Raw genomic sequence first — 16,699 nt, 5'->3', positions numbered from 1 at the left:
CGACGTGCCCCTTGGGAGGCCCATATGGGGACAGAGGAAGAAGATAGCCATGTCCATGCTTCAAAGCGATATCTCAGAAGAACCAGCCCTGCTCACACCTTGGTCTAACACCTCTGGCCTCCAGAATTTTGAGAAGATTAACTTCTGTTGTTTAATTTGGTCTCTGGAATTTTGTTATGGTAGCCCTAGCAAACTAACACTCATATTCAAAGAAATGCAAATTAAAATATATTGAGAACCATTTCATACCCAAACAATGGACAACAAAACTAGACCGTATAATAACCTTAAGTAACGTATGAGGGGAAGCAGATATTTTAATGTGTCACTGAAGTATAAGCTGTGAAGAAGTGCACAGATGGTGTCCACCTTGGTTTTCACATCTGAATGCACGGTTTGCTCTCTTCCTGGGCTACCAGCACTCCAGAGTCTGTTTGCTTCTTCCAGTGGTTCCCCCTCTTCAAAGGCAACTGCTTTGGGGATGTTTAATGTCAAAGGTTAATTTTGCTTATTTCTGAATTCCCTATTTTTTAAAAAATATTTATTTATTGTGTAGAAGGACTAGGATGTAAGCCAGAGGTGTGTGGGGGTGAGAGAATTCACTTGAGACAGAGTTGGGAGCAGAACAGGCAGAGCTACTGAAAGACACTGCTGAGGGGAGCAGCAGGTGAGACAGGAGAGGTCTGCTGTGCCATATGTGGGTCAGCTCCCTGGTTGGGGATTGAACTCAGGCTGTAGCAGTGATAGGGTGATAGCAATGAGAATTAACCCCTAGGTCACCAGGGAGGCCCTCCTCTCTGAGTTTTCTGTTAATGAAGTGTGAAGTTATTCTTTCAGTTACTGTACTGTCTGTGAGACCTCCCCATTTGGTTTGTGTAGCAATCATGCCATTGTATAGATAAACCATGTATTTGCTCATTTTTCTGTTAAGGAATTTTTAATCTTTTGGAATATAAAGTGGGATTGTCACTGTTGACATTTACAAATAATCTTTCTATGAACTTTTTGTGCATGTATTTTGATAAACAAAAATGAACGTTTTTTGTTGGGTAAAAACCAAGGAGTGAAAGTGCTGGGTCTTGGAAATACACATGTCCAGCTTGAGTAGTTTCTACCAAATCGTTTCCTGATTTGACCAGTTCACACTCCAGTAAAAAGTGTGTAAGAGTCAGGGTGCTCTACCTGCTGATATGTTCAACAACTCTTACAAGTTGTCGGTTCTTATTTTAGCCATCCTCTATGGTGTGATGCGATACCACGTTTTCATTTTAGGTTGTTTTTCTCTGCTGTCTAGTGACCAATTGTAGATGCCCCTGTTCCCTCCACCCTGTTTTTGAAAGCACCACTTAAAGTCTCTTGATTGTTTTTTCTGTATAAATGGATGAACTTAACTCAGAAAATGCGCAGAGACTGCAAAGTCCCCCTGTGGAACCCGAGAGAGGAGGGCTGTCTGCAGCCCCTCCCCACGCCCTGATTCAGCAGCTGCAAGATCAGGTCTCCGCCCGTGGAAGCCAGGAAAGGCCAAACATCCCAAATCAAATGTAAACCACAGCGTCGCCTGCTGGACAGGGAAAGCAGCGCAGCTCTCTAAGATCTCAAGAAAGTGGCCAGACAACATCACAACACAACACAGCTTGAGACCTCAGGGAGTCTGACACCATGAGGAGGGAACACCTCTCCCAACCCAACCACAAAGAAGTGGAAGACTTTATCTTCCTATCAGACAGAGAGTTCAAAACTTGCCATGATAGAAATTCAAAGAAATGGAAGAAGAGGCGGAAAAGCGAGACAAAGTGATACAAGAGCTGTCTGAAAAGCTAATGAAGGAGATTTTCTAAATTCCTGCTATGAGTGAGACCATCCCGTAATTTTCTTTTTCTTTCTGACATTTCTCTGAGCATGATCCCTTCCAGCTCCATCCATGTTGCTGCAAACTGCATGTGTTTATCTTTTTTGATTGCTGAGTAATATTCCATGGTGTATATGAGTCACATCTTCTTGATCCAGTCATCTATTTTTGGGCATTTGGGTTGTTTCCATAGCTTAGCTATTGTAAATAGTGCTGCTGGCGGGGAGAGGAAGGATTAGGGTCAAAATAAGGGGGGGTGCAATTGTATGGGGAATATAACCAAAATGAAAATGCATACATTGTGCAAAAATGAAAAATGATGCAAGAATTATATAAAATATTAAAAGAAAGCTAATCAAGGAGAAACAACCAAATTCAGGAAAACGAGTGACTGTTGTGAGAAATATAATTAATGAACAGAAAATATAAATTGAAGATGTAAGTAAGAAAATAGGGGAATTGCAGGATGGGAAAAGATCAGTTGGGGGCGGGGGGCAGAGACGTCTGTAGGAAGCTGTGGGAGCAGAATGGAGCAAATGGAGGATGGAGCCAGTGACCTGGAAGATCCAGGTGGAAGGAAAAGAGAAATACGAAGGGAAAGTGAGGGAACACTCCCGGTTTTGCTTCCTTCTGAATAGGTGCCTTCCTGTGGTTCATAACTTAAAAGATGCAAAAGAGGATACAGGCCAAGTCCCTCTTCTGTTCCTGACAGCCCATGACAGTGATTCTGCCCAGCTCTCCACCGTCATTCTTGGGACTGTGACTCCAGGGGTGTTTTATGTGTGTATGAATGAAACATGTAATTCCCCCCTTTTTATAAATATTCTCCCACTTTCTGCACAAAGGGTAGTATACTAAATATTTGGTTTTGTAGACTCAGGTATTGCTGAGCATTCTGCTTTTTTGGCGATGGTGTTTTTGGTTATATATGTGCTTGGCTGGGGGCGCAGGTGGTGTTCGGGCGTCTCCCCTTGCTGTCGCTTAGCCTGAGGAGGCAGAGGGAAACTAACAGCGACATTTGCCTTTCTGGAAACGGACTAGGGACAGAATTAGCTGGTGTGGAGAACAATGAAGACCATCATGATTGAATGGCTGAGACTCTGTGACTCAAGTCAAATAAAAAAAAAAAAAAGGTTATTATTGTGAATGTTATTAGGGACGTGCATGCATTGAGCACAATTCAGGTTTGATAAGCTCCTTTTTATTTGCACAAAATGAGCTGACGCAAGGCCCAGCATCCCATTATTGGATTTCTGCAGCCTAAGAGGGTGTCTTTAGCTCCTCTCTTGCTGCATGTTGAATGTCTGATCGCGGCTGGCGGCGGGCATGGGGGCGAGCCTCCGCTTGTTCAGCTCCCTGGGAGACGGGATTGGAGACACGTGGTCCTGGGCCCCGCAGGTGCCATGCAGTAAGGACGGGAGATGGACTCGGCTTGTCCTGCCTGCTGAGGCTTCCAGAATGACTGTCCCATGGAGCCGTCTCCAGGCACTGGCTCCTATTGACTCGGGGCACTGACTTCTATTGACCAGTGGAGAAAGGTTTCAAGTGATAGAGCTCCCACCCTGAATTTATCTTTTTTTTTTTTTAATATGTATTTATTTATGCATAGAAGAACTGGGGTGTAGGACAGAGGCACGGGGTGAGAGGATTCACCAGAGACAGAGTATGGAGCAGAACAAGCGGATCTGCTGAAATACACGGCTGAGGGGAGCAGCGGGGAGACAGGAGAGGCCTGCTGTGCCATGTGGGTCAGCGGCCTGGCCGGGGATCTAACTCAGGCCACAGTGGTGATAGCGCTAGATTTAACCCTTGGTCACCAGGGAGGGCTTGAATTTATTTTTCCGTGAAGAAAGCTTGTCTGTGATGTGGCGGCCCAGACTGCCTCCCTTCTGCCTGCCCAGCCCAGCTTCCCTAGAACTGCACTTTGAGTGCTACGGTTCAAGCTTGAGGGACAGACAGGCAGTCCCTGCTAAACTCATTCCTCTGTGTATAGCTCGTCCATGTCAGTCATTCTCCACAGCATTGCAAACGCCACCTTTGTGCAAGTGAAGTCAGTTTCCTTCTGGTGTCAGCCCCGGGGTTAGCGTGTTTTTCCTAAACACTTGATTTCTGTTCCCTCTGCCCCGCACCACGAAGCTGGTTGCTTCTTGCTTCTCTCTGGTGGTTGGGGAGGCTGCAGGCACAGCTGACAGCCCGTTCCAGGCAAGCAAGAAAGACGGGGTGTACAAATTGGGGCACTTTTGCCTGCACCTGCTTTTTTTAATTCCCTTTTCATTCTTTCCCCCGACCCATGGGTTACTTATTTTTCATTTTATTATGTCACAGTGCAGGTACTTCACAGATCCCTTTAATCCTTTCAGCACACAGTAGGAAATTAATACATTTTTTTTAAAGATTTATTTATTTATTTATTTATTTATTTATGTATGTATTTATTTATTCATACAAGCACTGGGTACAGTCAGAAGCGCCGGAGGGTGAGAGGATTCACCAGAGCCAGAGCGGGGAGCAGAGCAGGCAGAAGGACCGAAGGACACTGCTGAGGGGAGCCGCGGGCGGCAGGAGAGGTCTGCGCGCCATGTGGGACCCTCCTCCGGTGGCCGGGGAGCAGCCGGGGATCGAACCGGCGCCGCAGAGGCTGCGGGCAGCTTCACAACCCAGCGCTCAACCGCTGCGCCACCGGGAGGCCCATTTCTTAAAGCACAGGCAGACATTTGCTTTCTCGCGCTGGTCTGTTTCCGTGTCTGGATTGCAGTCCACACCTTCCCAGCTCGCGACCTTCGCTGACCTTGCCAGGAGAGCACGCAGCTACGGGCACCTCTCCACAGGTCAGCCTGACAGTGACAGGGCTGGGTGGTGATGGTGGGTGCCGTCATTTCCATGACAATGTGCAGCGTTACCATAAGAACATAATGATAATTTCAGTCCAAGGAGAAGCTGGAGGCACAGCAGCACGCAGCTGCAGAGCACACTGTGCGCGCCCACCAGAAGGTCGTCCTCTGTGCCATGGCCACAGCCCTGAGTCTCTTCAGGAATGTGGAGTCCATTCCCCAGGGCAAGAAACGTATCCACAGGCAGAAGAAGCCCTCACTTGAGTTATTGCTGAATTTATTGTTCTCTTTGTGTTTTGGCTTCCGCTTGAGAATGCATTCTGGTCTGCAAATGTTTCTCCTGAAAATTCATGTTGTTCCTCCAGAGCTGATGGAATATTGAATGAGATCCCTTCGACAGTCGAGCTGTGAATTGAGGGTGAAGAACTCACTGGGTATTAATGTAATGCTTCAGTGTCCGACAGCTATTAGAATACAAATCAAGGGCTGAGGGTGCGAGGGCTGGCTGAGAGCCGTGGTTCTTACAGCGCGTCTGAGCCGTCCTTCGAGTAACAGATGTCTGAGCGATGTGTCGGGTGACTCTCCCAGGCCAGGTGACAGGGACACAGGAGCTGAAGTCGAAAGCACAGTCTTGCCCCACGTCAGCGTGGCATCCAGGGAAGGGCCTCTGCTGCCCAGACTGGAGCCAGTGCCTCCCTTAGGCCTCTCAGCCCTGCCCAGTGCCTGAAACTTCACCCTGCAATGCCTCTCCTCCTCATCTAGGGCAGGAGGATCCGTAGTTCTGTGGCCCAGAAGAGCCAGTGGGTCACAGCGTCCAGCCCAGAATACCTGGAGGAAGATGTTCTTTCAGGGGCCGCACAGCGGCCCCAGCAAGCACACGGGGTCCTGACCAGCCAGCACAGCCGGAGGCGGCGAGGATGCATGCTGGCAGCATGCTGACAGCATCTGTTTGTGGAGGTGGGGAGCAGGAGCCAGTGGGAAGACCTTGAGCGAGCAGGGAGAATCCCTGGTGCTTCAGGACGGGGACGGAGGTTGCTGTGAGGCCAGACTTTCTCCAGCGACTTGCTGCCTCTCTTAAGCTCTTCCTGCACATAGACAAAAGGGGAGCAGGTGCCAGAGCCGAGGCTGCCTTGGTTCCAAAACCCGGTCAGGACAACGGGGGCAGCGAAGTGTGGGCTCTCGCACCACCTGAGGCAGTAGATGCAAAAACCTTTAATGAAATATTAGCAACCAGAGTCCAGTTTAAATATATATACACATATATAAAATATGGACACGTTACATATATGTACACACATACACAGCCTATGCATGTTTTCTATCAGGCAGGATTTAGCTTAGAAATGTGAAGATAAGTTAACATTTAAAAAAAACCCAGCACCTCTATAGCTGCTCTTGGTCAAGCTTCTCAGCGGTGTAGAAAACAGCTTTTTTTAAGGGATGGATGATACCCATCAAACATCTATGCCAACTCTTTCTTTAATGATGAAACATGACAAGATAAAAACGCCCGCCGCTACCCTTCACGGTCAGCTTCCCACTAGAGACAGCGCACACCGGAATAAGACAAGAAAAGAAGTAAGAGTCAGAAGATTGAAGGACGAAATGCCCGAGGTTTCTGTGGAGTGTGTAGGTTCAAGATAAACATCCAGAGCCCTGCTGCTCTCTCCCCCAGCGGTCCCCCAGCAGTCTTTATTTTCAAAGATTCACACATTTTCAAAGATTGTTTTTCAAAGATATTCACAATGGCAATAAAAATTGTGAAAAATATCAGTGTCAGGAGCTGCTGGGCAAGGGACACCCCTTCGGGGGCCAGCCCCGCCTGTCCTGCAGACATCTGTCAGCTGGGGGCACGGACGCCTCCTCCCAGACCGAGGGGGCTGTCTGAGTCCGAGGAGCATCGCCAGCCGCCGTCCATTCAACACAGAGTAGCAAGTCCCGGCCCAGGTCCCGGCCCCTCGGGTGGAGCAGCTCACACTGTCCACCCCTACAGGGGTCCCCCACCTTGCTGAGTGTGCTCTGGGCCATGTCGCTGTGTCTTTGTTCTGATCACGAGAGACGTGGGGGTGGGGGGGCAGTTACCCGCCCCATGCCAGGGTCATGTCCTTGCAAGATGCAGTCACCTTGGTCTTCCTGCTCCATCTAAGGGAAGCATCCATTAAGAACAGGGAACATGTTGGGGTCTTGCTTTGGTTGAAATGTCTTTCTGACGCCCCATCTCCTGGGAGGTGGTGACGTCTGTGTGGCCCGGAGCCTGTTTGCTCCTGTGTGGATGGGCTCACTGGCCCGGAGGAGGTGGGAGTGCCCTAACCCTGACGCCTCTGCCCTCTGTGCCCCAGGTACTCCTTCCAGGACGAGGAGGACATGTTCATGGTGGTCGACCTGCTGCTGGGCGGGGACCTGCGCTACCACCTGCAGCAGAGCGTGCGCTTCTCCGAGGGCGCCGTGAAGCTCTACATCTGCGAGCTGGCCCTGGCCCTGGACTACCTGCGGCGGCACCACATCATCCACAGGTAGGAGGCGGGGGCCGGGGGGGAGCTGGGGACAGGGCAGGGGTGACAGTGCTCTCAGCAAGAGGCGGCGTTTCTCACCTGCGGCGCTGTGCATGGATAATGGAGAGCTGAGGGGCTTGGCTGTTGCTCTGCATTCTCTGCGGCCAGCCCTCTCCTGTGCCTCCTGCATCGGTGGGGAATGTACCCCCTGAGCACCCGACCCCTCGGGGTGCCCCTCTGGTAGAGACCTGGTGGGGGCCTGGCCTTGGTGTCTCTGGAGAGGCTGGGACACCTGACCCTCTTGGCTTAGAAAGCTCACAGGGGCCTTGGCTGAAAGTAGGAGGATTCTGTGATCTTCCCTTTCACGCTTAGAAGTCACAGCTGTGCCTGGGGGGCTTCCCTCCTCTTGAGAAGCCCCTTGTTGGCTGTGGGCTTGGATATGAGCGCTGGGTTTCTGCTGCCTCCTGGGGCCATAGCCTCTGCTCGTCTCTCCCAGCACCGCGCCCTCATGCCCCACGCCCTCCCTCGGTCCCCCTCGGTGAGCAAAGCACTTTAGTCTGCAGAGGGGGGGTCAGCAGGAAGCTTCAGGAGCCATGGCGTTATTGAGGATCCCGGGGTTCCAGGGAGGCGTTGGGGTGGGGGCTCCACCTCTGTTCAGCCCAGATCTTATCCTGGACCCAACTGATCTTGACTTAATTTTGGATGAGCCGGGGAAGACCAGCTCTTGAACTTCTGGCTAAAGATGGTGGCTTAAACCCTCACATGCACATACCTATGGTCTCTCCCCTCGTACACCCCCATAAAATGACCATGAGGAAGGAATGCTTCAAAAATGACAAGTTCACCAGCTTGGGGAGACTACAGGAGACTGACGGAGTGGCGGGCTCGGGGAGATGGAGCTGCAGATGACCTAGGCCCCCAGAGATGGAATTTCAAATGGTCATTGAGGAGAAACAAGAACTGATGGGCACTAAAGAACCCCAAGAGGGCTCGGGAAGTGCTGGAATTGCTGTTTATGGAAGGAGAGGGCTTAAAAGAGGCTAAAATAAAGTGAGTTGTCTGAAAACCTCCCAAGAGTCCTGGTGCCCCCGATCTGCGGGCCCACCCTGAACATCCAGGAGGCCACCCGCCCCCCTCGTCCACCCACGCAGAAGGATGAAGCCTTGGTCCCTAAAGAGGGCAAAACGGAGTGTCTGTGCACGCCACACCTACTGCAGTGGGGTGCTGTGCTGACAACAGCAAGTCTACCTAGATCTGCACAATGCAGAGGCTGAAATGACCCCTCCCCACCGCAGCTGGCTCAGAGTAGTACCCAGGCCTCCCTCCTCCAGGCTGGACAGTCTAATATTTCAGGGGCAACAAGAGCTTACAGGAAAGAGACCGTGACGGCAGCCGTTCCTCATCCCCCCAGAAAGTAGCTCACAGTCAGCGAGCCCCACTCAACATGCTGTCACCTCCTGAGGAGGGTCGTGACGACCAAGGATGATCAGACATTCAGGGAGATCTTCCAACGTGGATGTTGAAATCCAAACAACCGAATGGGAAAAGGAAATAAATAACTTGCAGAGAAACGGGTTCTGCCAGGAGAAGGAAATATCAAATGGCTGTGATCAGTGCTTCAAAGAGATAAGAAAATGAGTTTTTTACCCATAAACAAGAAATAGTATATTTATTTGAAATTCTGAGAACATCAGAGCCCTCATAAATTAAACATATGGAAGCAGAAACGAAAAACTCGAAGGATGTGTTGCAAGATAAAGTGAGTGCATCGCTCTGCAGTGGGGTAGAGGCCCAGGCAGAGAACGTGAGGGATGCTGTGGGATCACGGCGCTTTCAGCATCGCAAAGAAAGAGGTGCAGGGGGAAGTGCTGGTCAGAGCACGGTCCAGGCCATGGAACTGCGGGAGCCAGGGTAAAATTTGTCTTCTAGGACCCTCTGGGCTCCTGGGAGACAGTGACTTAGTTGAGCTTTGCGTTTGGGGGAGGGGTGCTTCCTACGACGGCCGTTCTAGGAAGATACTCTCTGGGCGTCCTGAATACGTATTTGCTGGTGACAGTAAAAATTATTAAATACTTTTAGAAAGATATTGGGCAATAAGAATCAGGTGCTTTTTAAATATTCATCCCCTTGTACCCACTCATTTCACTTTCTGGAATGTACCATCAGGTCCTATCTGACCTTCATAGAAAGCTCTAGCATGAGGGTATTTGTCAGTGCATTGCTGCTTCGGAAATAACCTAAAAGAAAGGCCTTGGGTTGCTCCAGTGTGTACCTCCTTTCAAGAGGCGTGCAGCTAGGCTGAGCCCTCTACACAAGGCTCACTGTGAAAACCGTGTACTGTTGAGAGGGTATTTGTATGATCATGAATGGAAATTATAGCTTATGAAACTGCGTGACTATGTGGAGAAATGTCTGCTTATTAAATAAACAAGACGTGAAAGAAGTTCCCAGCCAGCCGGGCTGAAGACAGATTCTGTGTGATTTCGCCTTTCTTCTTTTCTCTACTTCCATATTTTCTCTAATGAGTGTGTGATCCATTTAATGAAGAAAATCAGCACGTAACTAATTTTCTCTCTAAAGGTAAGGTGTTTATCAAACATGAACTTTATTTTTTGTTCTTTTTTTGTAATGGTAATGTTTCATTGATGTATATATTAATAATCGTGTATATATTCAACTGAACAGTTTAGCATTTTGCAATAAAAATAAGTCCATTTTTAATACTGATTAAAATTCTCTCATGTTTCCCATATATATGTTTTTTCTAGATCCTGTGAAAACTACAAAGGGGGGTATCTTTGAATCACATATATTTGATCAGAAATCAGCGTTTGATCAGTATTCAGAGTAAACACGATAACCTCACCCTTGGGTTTAGCCCTGTCTGTGTCACATCCGTCAAACACGAGCTTCAGGTCGGGCCCCTGCGCCGGAACCCTGTGCCCCCCTTAAGCCGGCTGTGAGCGCTGTCTCCATCGTGCCTTCTCTAGAATGAGCTCGTGTGAGGGTGGATGGCATGACGGCACAGCTGAACCTACCAGCACACACCCGGCCCTCAGGGAGAGCCGTGGTAGAACAGCAATGGCTAGGAAAACACCGGCTACAGCTGCTATCACTTATTTTTTTAGATCCTTCCATCCCAATAACTTTATCTTTGTCTGTGAGTGACCCCAGGCTTTGCTCCCCACCACCACCTCTTATGTCACCTAGCACCTTCCTCTCCCCTCCCTCTTAACCCCAGACCCTCAGGGTGTTGGCCGGCACCGGTCAGGTTACCAGTTTGTCTGCTGTGTAAATATCCAGTATTTGCCTTCGGCATTTCCAGTATTTGCCTTCATCGTTCTAACTTACTTTGCTACCGTTCTGACCATTTTGGTGAGGATGGCTGTGTGTCATCCTTCCTTGTGGCGATATAATAGTTCACGTGTGGACAGGCCACGTCCTTGCTCTAACCACCCGTCAAAGGCCATTTAGGCTGGGCCATGTCCGAGTGATTGTAAACATGCTGCTGTGAACTTTGGGGAACATGCGGGTTTCTGTGACTGTGGTTTCTTAGTCTTTGCTGATCAGACCTATTTTTATATCCCAAATGTCCTCCACCTTCCACCACGGTGCTAAAAATAAATTGCTAACCCTAATCAGATTACAGCGGAAATCCTTCCCTGTCCTTCCTTACCCTGAGTGCCTGGAGTTATGGTCACTGAATAGAAAGTTCCAGGTAGAAGAACATGGAAGATGTGCAGAAGGATCATTTAGGACGGAAGTTCAGCTCAGTTTCAGGAGCAGCATCTTTAGTTGAGCCTCAGGACGTGGCTCCCATGCATGACAGGCTGGCATTTTGAGGATTTATGACTTCGTGCCGGCTGGTAGGAAAGTGAGGTTGCAAGGGACTCCAGTTTATCCCTTAAAGGACTGCTCTGTCTCCTAAGCATAAATTACTCCTGCAGTTGGGTGGAGTGTGGATCTGTTAGATAATAAATTCTAGAAAAAGGGGATCTGGGTCTCCACTTCACGTCAGAGAACCAGAATGAAATCTGGGAACAAGATGTGAAAGCAGAGCAAACATCTCCGACAAGATCCAATAAATTAGGGGCTGGTCATACACACACGAGCATGTGTACACATAGACACATGTGCATATAAACACATGTGGCACACGTGTCTTATTACAGTTCAGTACAGTTGCCCCCAGCCCTCTTTCTACCAGGGAGGGAAACAGAGTCAGGAAGGATATGAATCATGAGACTAATAGGAGGTGGGGGGACGTGGTGCCGAGAGAGTTCGAAGAAGTGAGAGGTCACACGTCGTTATGTGTTCCCCGGCTAGTGGGGAGCTGGCCTGGGAAGTCGGGTTAGCATGTGAATAGCTGTAGGTGGTGGAGGGCATGTTTCCAGGGAAAAGAAGTGACACAAGAAGAGGGTGGGCAGATGCCTGAACCAACAAGCTTCTGTCTGGGCTCCTGTCACGGCTTCTTCTTCTTTATTTTTTTTTAAGATTTATTTATTTATTTATACAAGCTCTGGGTACAGTTGGAAGCGCGGGAGGGCGAGAGAATTCACCAGAGCCAGAGCGGGGAGCAGAGCAGGCAGAAGGACCGAAGTACACTGCTGAGGGGAGCAGCGGGTGGCAGGAGAGGTCTGCGCGCCATGTGGGACCCTCACCGGTGGCCGGGGATGGAACCAGCACTGCGCCACCGGGGAGGCCCCCTGTCACGGCTTCTTGACAGACCTTTAGTGCACGCCAGCAGGTGTGGGCTGGTCTTGTGACAGTTGCCACAAGGATTGTTGAATTAATTTCTTAAAGTGGGATAGAGGGTGACATAAGGAAAGAAGAGAAGATGGTGTAGATTTTCCATATGTACAGGTTGGTGACACCTGCCATGTTCCTCTGAACATGTGCCTTGTGATGGGCCTCGGCCTGTGCAGCCTTCTCAGGTATTCATCCGTCCATCCATATGCGCGTTCACTTGTTCACCCATGCATCCCCCCAGCCACCTACCCATGCATCCCTCCACCCACCCATGTGTCCACCCACTCGTGTGGCCACCCACCCACGCATCTTCCATTTATACAAAATGATGTACTAAGCCCCCACATCATGTCAGGCTAAGGAGACAGCAGCAACGACTGACCAAGTTTCTGCCTCCTTGGTGCATTACCCACTTGATCCTGGTGGAGGGAGACACTCGTCCATGTGTGTATTCCCATAATGCCCAAGGCAGTGATCAGTGCCATCAGGCACTGTGGCAAATAGGGGGGACAACAGGCAGGGCCTTGCTTGCTGTGCTTTACAGAGGGTAGTCAAAGAAAAGCCTCGGAGCCAGGCATGTGCGAGTCGGGAGCTGGAGGCAGTGAGGATGAGTGTGGCTGTCTGGGGGCGATGCTTGCAGCCTAGATATGGAGGCCCAGAGGTGGGAGTGTGTCTCAGGGGCAGCGAGGAGAGCAGTGAGCAGCAGGGAGAGGTAGAGGTGAGGCCAGGGAGGAAGGTGAGACAGAGGGTAATGGGGATTTATTGGCTTCAATTTTTACTCCGAGAAAGTGGAAAGCTCTCGCCAGGTTTGCAGCAAACGAGCGGCGTGATTTGATCTATGCTTTCAGTAGCGGCGCGCTGGCTGCTTTCCACTGCACAGTGCTGGCTGCTCCGTGCAAGATGGACTTCAGGCAGGGGGAGGACACCTCCCCAAACTGCCCCCCACCCACCCCGGATGCGCATGAACAGAGGCGAGGCCTGTGCTGAAAGTCAGAGCAATAGTTTGGACCACCTGGCCCACTGCTCTCTTGGCCAAACCCACCACAGTTCAGGTACCGGGAAAGGGAGCCTCCGAGAACACCTGTCGTCCATCTGTCAGATTCCCACTGTGAGGTGCCAGGGCCAGTGCTGCCTCCTGGGTGGCAGGACCGGGCAGAGCCATGCCAGCCTTACCAGATTTCACACCCAGTCGGGGGAGACTGGACATGCTCAGGAACTGCAGTCAGTCAAGGCCAGGAGCCCCAAGTCCTCTGAGAGGGCAGACTCTGAGTCGGGGCAGCATCATTGTGGGGGCCCCTGCAGCAGGGGTGCCGGCTGAGTTCAGAGGACCCCTAGTGCAAGCGGAGGGACTGATGCTGGGGCTGCTGGGCCTGGAGGCAGAGGCAGCATGACCAGATGTGCGGGAGGGAGGTTGAGGGTAGCTTTGGTGGCATCGACTAGACGCGCTGTAGCTGAGTGGAGGGCAAAGCGAGAGCCCAGCCAGAGCTAGCAGAGCTTTCATTGTGGTCAAATGCACGACACTTACCACCTTAACTTTTTGTAAGTGTACAGGTCAGTAATAGGCAGTCCTGTCACTTCGTTGCACAGCCATGTCCAGCATCTGCCCAGCTGAGACGCCAAGAAACACTACGGCCCAGGCACGCGGAGTCACAGCGTGTCTTTCAGCGCCCTGGCTTAGCGGGACGCCCACGAGGCCCCTGCCCGTTGCAGCCTGTGTCAGAATGTGCTCCCTCTGGAAGGCCGGGTGACATCTCCTGAGAGTCTGCCACGTGTTGTGTGCCCATGCGTGTGTTTCTGGACATCCGGTTTACTTCCTCTTTGGGGCCACGGAGAACACGCTGTTGGGACAATTCTTTTGGAGACATACCCAGCGCTGGGACCGCTGGATCACAGGGCAATTCTATTTTTAATTTTCGAGCCATTACCTGGACTCGATGGTAACTCGAATCCAGGTAAGAGCCGCAACCGCTGGCCTGAAGGATGCAGACTTGGCTGGTGGGCCTTGGGGAGAGAATCGTGTTCTCCAGGAAGGTCACCAGCAGCCGAGACACAGAGGACATGGTAGCCCATCAGGAGATGGCTGCGGATTCGAATGTCACATGACACCTCTGTAAGAGGGGAAGCTGAAACCCGTGATGGCGCATGGAGGACGCTGACCGCTAAAGTCACCTCGCGCCCGCCTCATTAGAGTGAGCGCTTCCGTGGAAGCTTCCATCACCCTGGAAGGCGCTTGCAAATTCTCCGTGTTTGGGATGGTCCACAGATCTCTTTCCTTGATAGCAAATAAGCCTTCTTTAATATGGGTGATTCCATCACTGTCAAGATACAGAGAAAACTGTTAATTTTGTGTGAAAAGCAATAAAGATTGTGTAATGGGGCGCTCTCCCCTGCGCGCAAAGTACACATTTTACATCTTCCTTGATGTCGGGACGGATGTCAGATGTGAAGGCTCAGTCGCAGAGAGTCGGCTGAGCTCCGGGAATCAAACGAATACATCAACCTCGTGAACTCGTGGGCTGTTTTCAAGCTGGCAGATACTGTCATCCTGGGAGCCTTCTCGAAACTCTCCTGCTCTGTATTCCCACATCCACTCAGGTTCACGATCTTCCCGGCTTGGCGCTCTGCCGCTGCCCCTCCTGTCTCTCACTTGGAGTAATCATCGGCCTCGGTGCAGTCAGGATACAAGCAGAAGACAGAAGCCACCCTCGTGTTTCAGACAGCGGACTCGGTGCCGGGAAGCGGTCATGTGGATGTTCTTGTCTTGAAGAACAAACAGGATGATGCAGCAAGGCAGAGATTAGTCACAGCAGGAAGCGGCTACGTTCCTTAGAAATGTCAGAGCGCAGGAGCAGGAGAATGGGCCAGACACATCCCTGGAGTCCTGGACCCAGGTCCCTGCAGGGCAGGCGGAGCCCTCAGAAGACATGCACCCTAAGAGCCGGAGCCGGGCAGTGCCACAGAGGCAGGGGCTGCGAGATCCGGGTGGAATGACAGCATAAGCCCTGCAGGGGCACTGTCCAGGAAATGCCCGGCTTCTCCCCAGCTGCCCTCTCCAGTCTTCCGCCATAGGACCAACCCCCCAGGAGACCAGAACGCAAGGACTCCTGGGACATGTGGTCTCTGTGCTGGCAGAGAACAGACGTGGCTGACCACCGCCAGGCCAATGACCAACACAGCCTCTGGGTCTTGCTGGCCTGGCCTCCCGTCAACCCAGCCTCCACACTGCCTGTTACAGCGCCTCTTCCAACTCGAGGGGTGTCCCTCCCAGATAGCCCGACTGGGGGGGGGGCCTGGGGCTCCACACTGTGCCCTGCTCTCACACAGCTCCCCACCATCACAGGGGCCCCCCCTGTTGCCTTCGAAGTGTGTTTTTCTCCTACTTGGTTTCTTCTCTGCCAGTTTGTTGGGACCACTGCCGTGGCCCCACAGTGCCTGGCTCCAAGGGTGTTTGGTGAAGGGCGCGCGGCCCGCCTGTGACGAGTGCACACCTTTTCTAGAAATACATCTCGTGCATGGATATTGTGCTAGTTTGGATTTTAACCTTGGCGGGCCTGTACTGTTTTATATAGTTGGAAGCAGTTCTTTAACATGGGCTGGAATTTATGAGGCCTTGTATTTTCAGGGGAGAGAATCGAAACTGAGAGGCTGTGGTTTGTCAAGGCTCTGGGGTTGCCACAGATAAAAGCGGGGTAGCCGCTGGGGCCAAGGACTTGGGGATGTGTCTCCTGGGCTCGGGGGTCTGGGCAGACCATGCATTGAGGGTGGAGCCAAACTCGGGCGAGTCTGTGGCCTTGACTCAGGTTAAGCCCAGCGCTGGGATGTGAACCTGTTCCTCCTAATCACAGTGAGGTGTAGACCGGTGTCATCAACTAGCAAATTCTAAGACTTGTCAAAGGTTGCTTGAAAGGTCAAAACAGAATGACTTCTGTTTCTGCACTATGAAGAGCGCCCAGAACAGAGCTGCTGTAACCAGCCAGGGAGTCCAGCGATGTGGGGAAATGCTGCAGCCGCCCCCGCGCCATCACCTCTTTATTTCCCTTAAGATGTGCCTGCTCGTCACCCGGGCCCTGTGACCTGCAGGGTTTCCCCTGTCTGCGAGGTGGGCCTTGAAATGTTGACTCCGTTGTTTAACACAGAAAAAGTCAATATTCATTGCTAATTAAGTAATCGCAGTCACCAAAGAAGTCTGCCTCCGGGCATGTGCAGTGAGATCGTCCCTTCCAAGCTGTACGTCCACCTCCTCCATCCTGCTCAGGAAGTGGCTGGCGCGTTCACAAAATGAGCAAAATGCGCAGACGCAAGGGCTGATGGGAGAGGTCTGGGCCACCCCCTGTGGGACATGTCTTTCGGCAGCGACATCCAACCCAGTCACTTTCCTTCTGAAAACGTTCCTCGCTCCCACGGTCAAGGCCGATGGCCGTCGCCTGTCGCTCAAGATGCGGCCTCAGTTCTCATTTTCCTGGTGGTCCCTTCGAGCTACCGGGGCGAGGCAACGTGTGTCATCGTTTTCATGGATTCAGGGTGATCGAAGCCCAAATCAAATAAAGAAAAAAGGCAATTTTATTTAAAAAAAATAGTTTCAGCATATTAGCACTTGAGTCAGTTTGAGGAAGAGAGAAGTGGGGTGAGCTCTGGCTCTGGGGGTCTCTCCTGACTCCACCCATCACCCCGGCTCAGCCCAGGGCCAGAGGCCCCACGAGCCACCACATCATGTGTCGGCCCCGGGGGCCTCTGATTGGGTCCTCCTGATCCCCAGCTCAGGGTCACCTCTGGGAGCG

The 16,699-nt window shown here is 51.3% G+C and overlaps 1 protein-coding gene across 2 annotated transcripts in view; it reads left to right on the top strand.

Annotated features, from left to right (window-relative positions):
* The window catches only part of STK32B (serine/threonine kinase 32B), a 156,449-nt gene that overhangs the window by 94,479 nt on the left and 45,271 nt on the right, over positions 1–16,699 (top strand). For both annotated transcript variants that reach the window (XM_037529670.2, XM_054688029.1), the window contains exon 4: positions 7,020–7,193. In XM_037529670.2, the coding sequence (XP_037385567.1) occupies positions 7,020–7,193 (174 nt within the window). The remainder of the gene's footprint in view (positions 1–7,019; positions 7,194–16,699) is intronic.

This window comes from Talpa occidentalis, unplaced genomic scaffold, assembly GCF_014898055.3.
Source record: "Talpa occidentalis isolate TD23 unplaced genomic scaffold, MPIMG_talOcc4v2.1 talOcc4.6, whole genome shotgun sequence".
NCBI classification, from domain to species: domain Eukaryota; kingdom Metazoa; phylum Chordata; class Mammalia; order Eulipotyphla; family Talpidae; genus Talpa; species Talpa occidentalis.
This window is presented reverse-complemented; position numbering and strand designations above follow the sequence as displayed.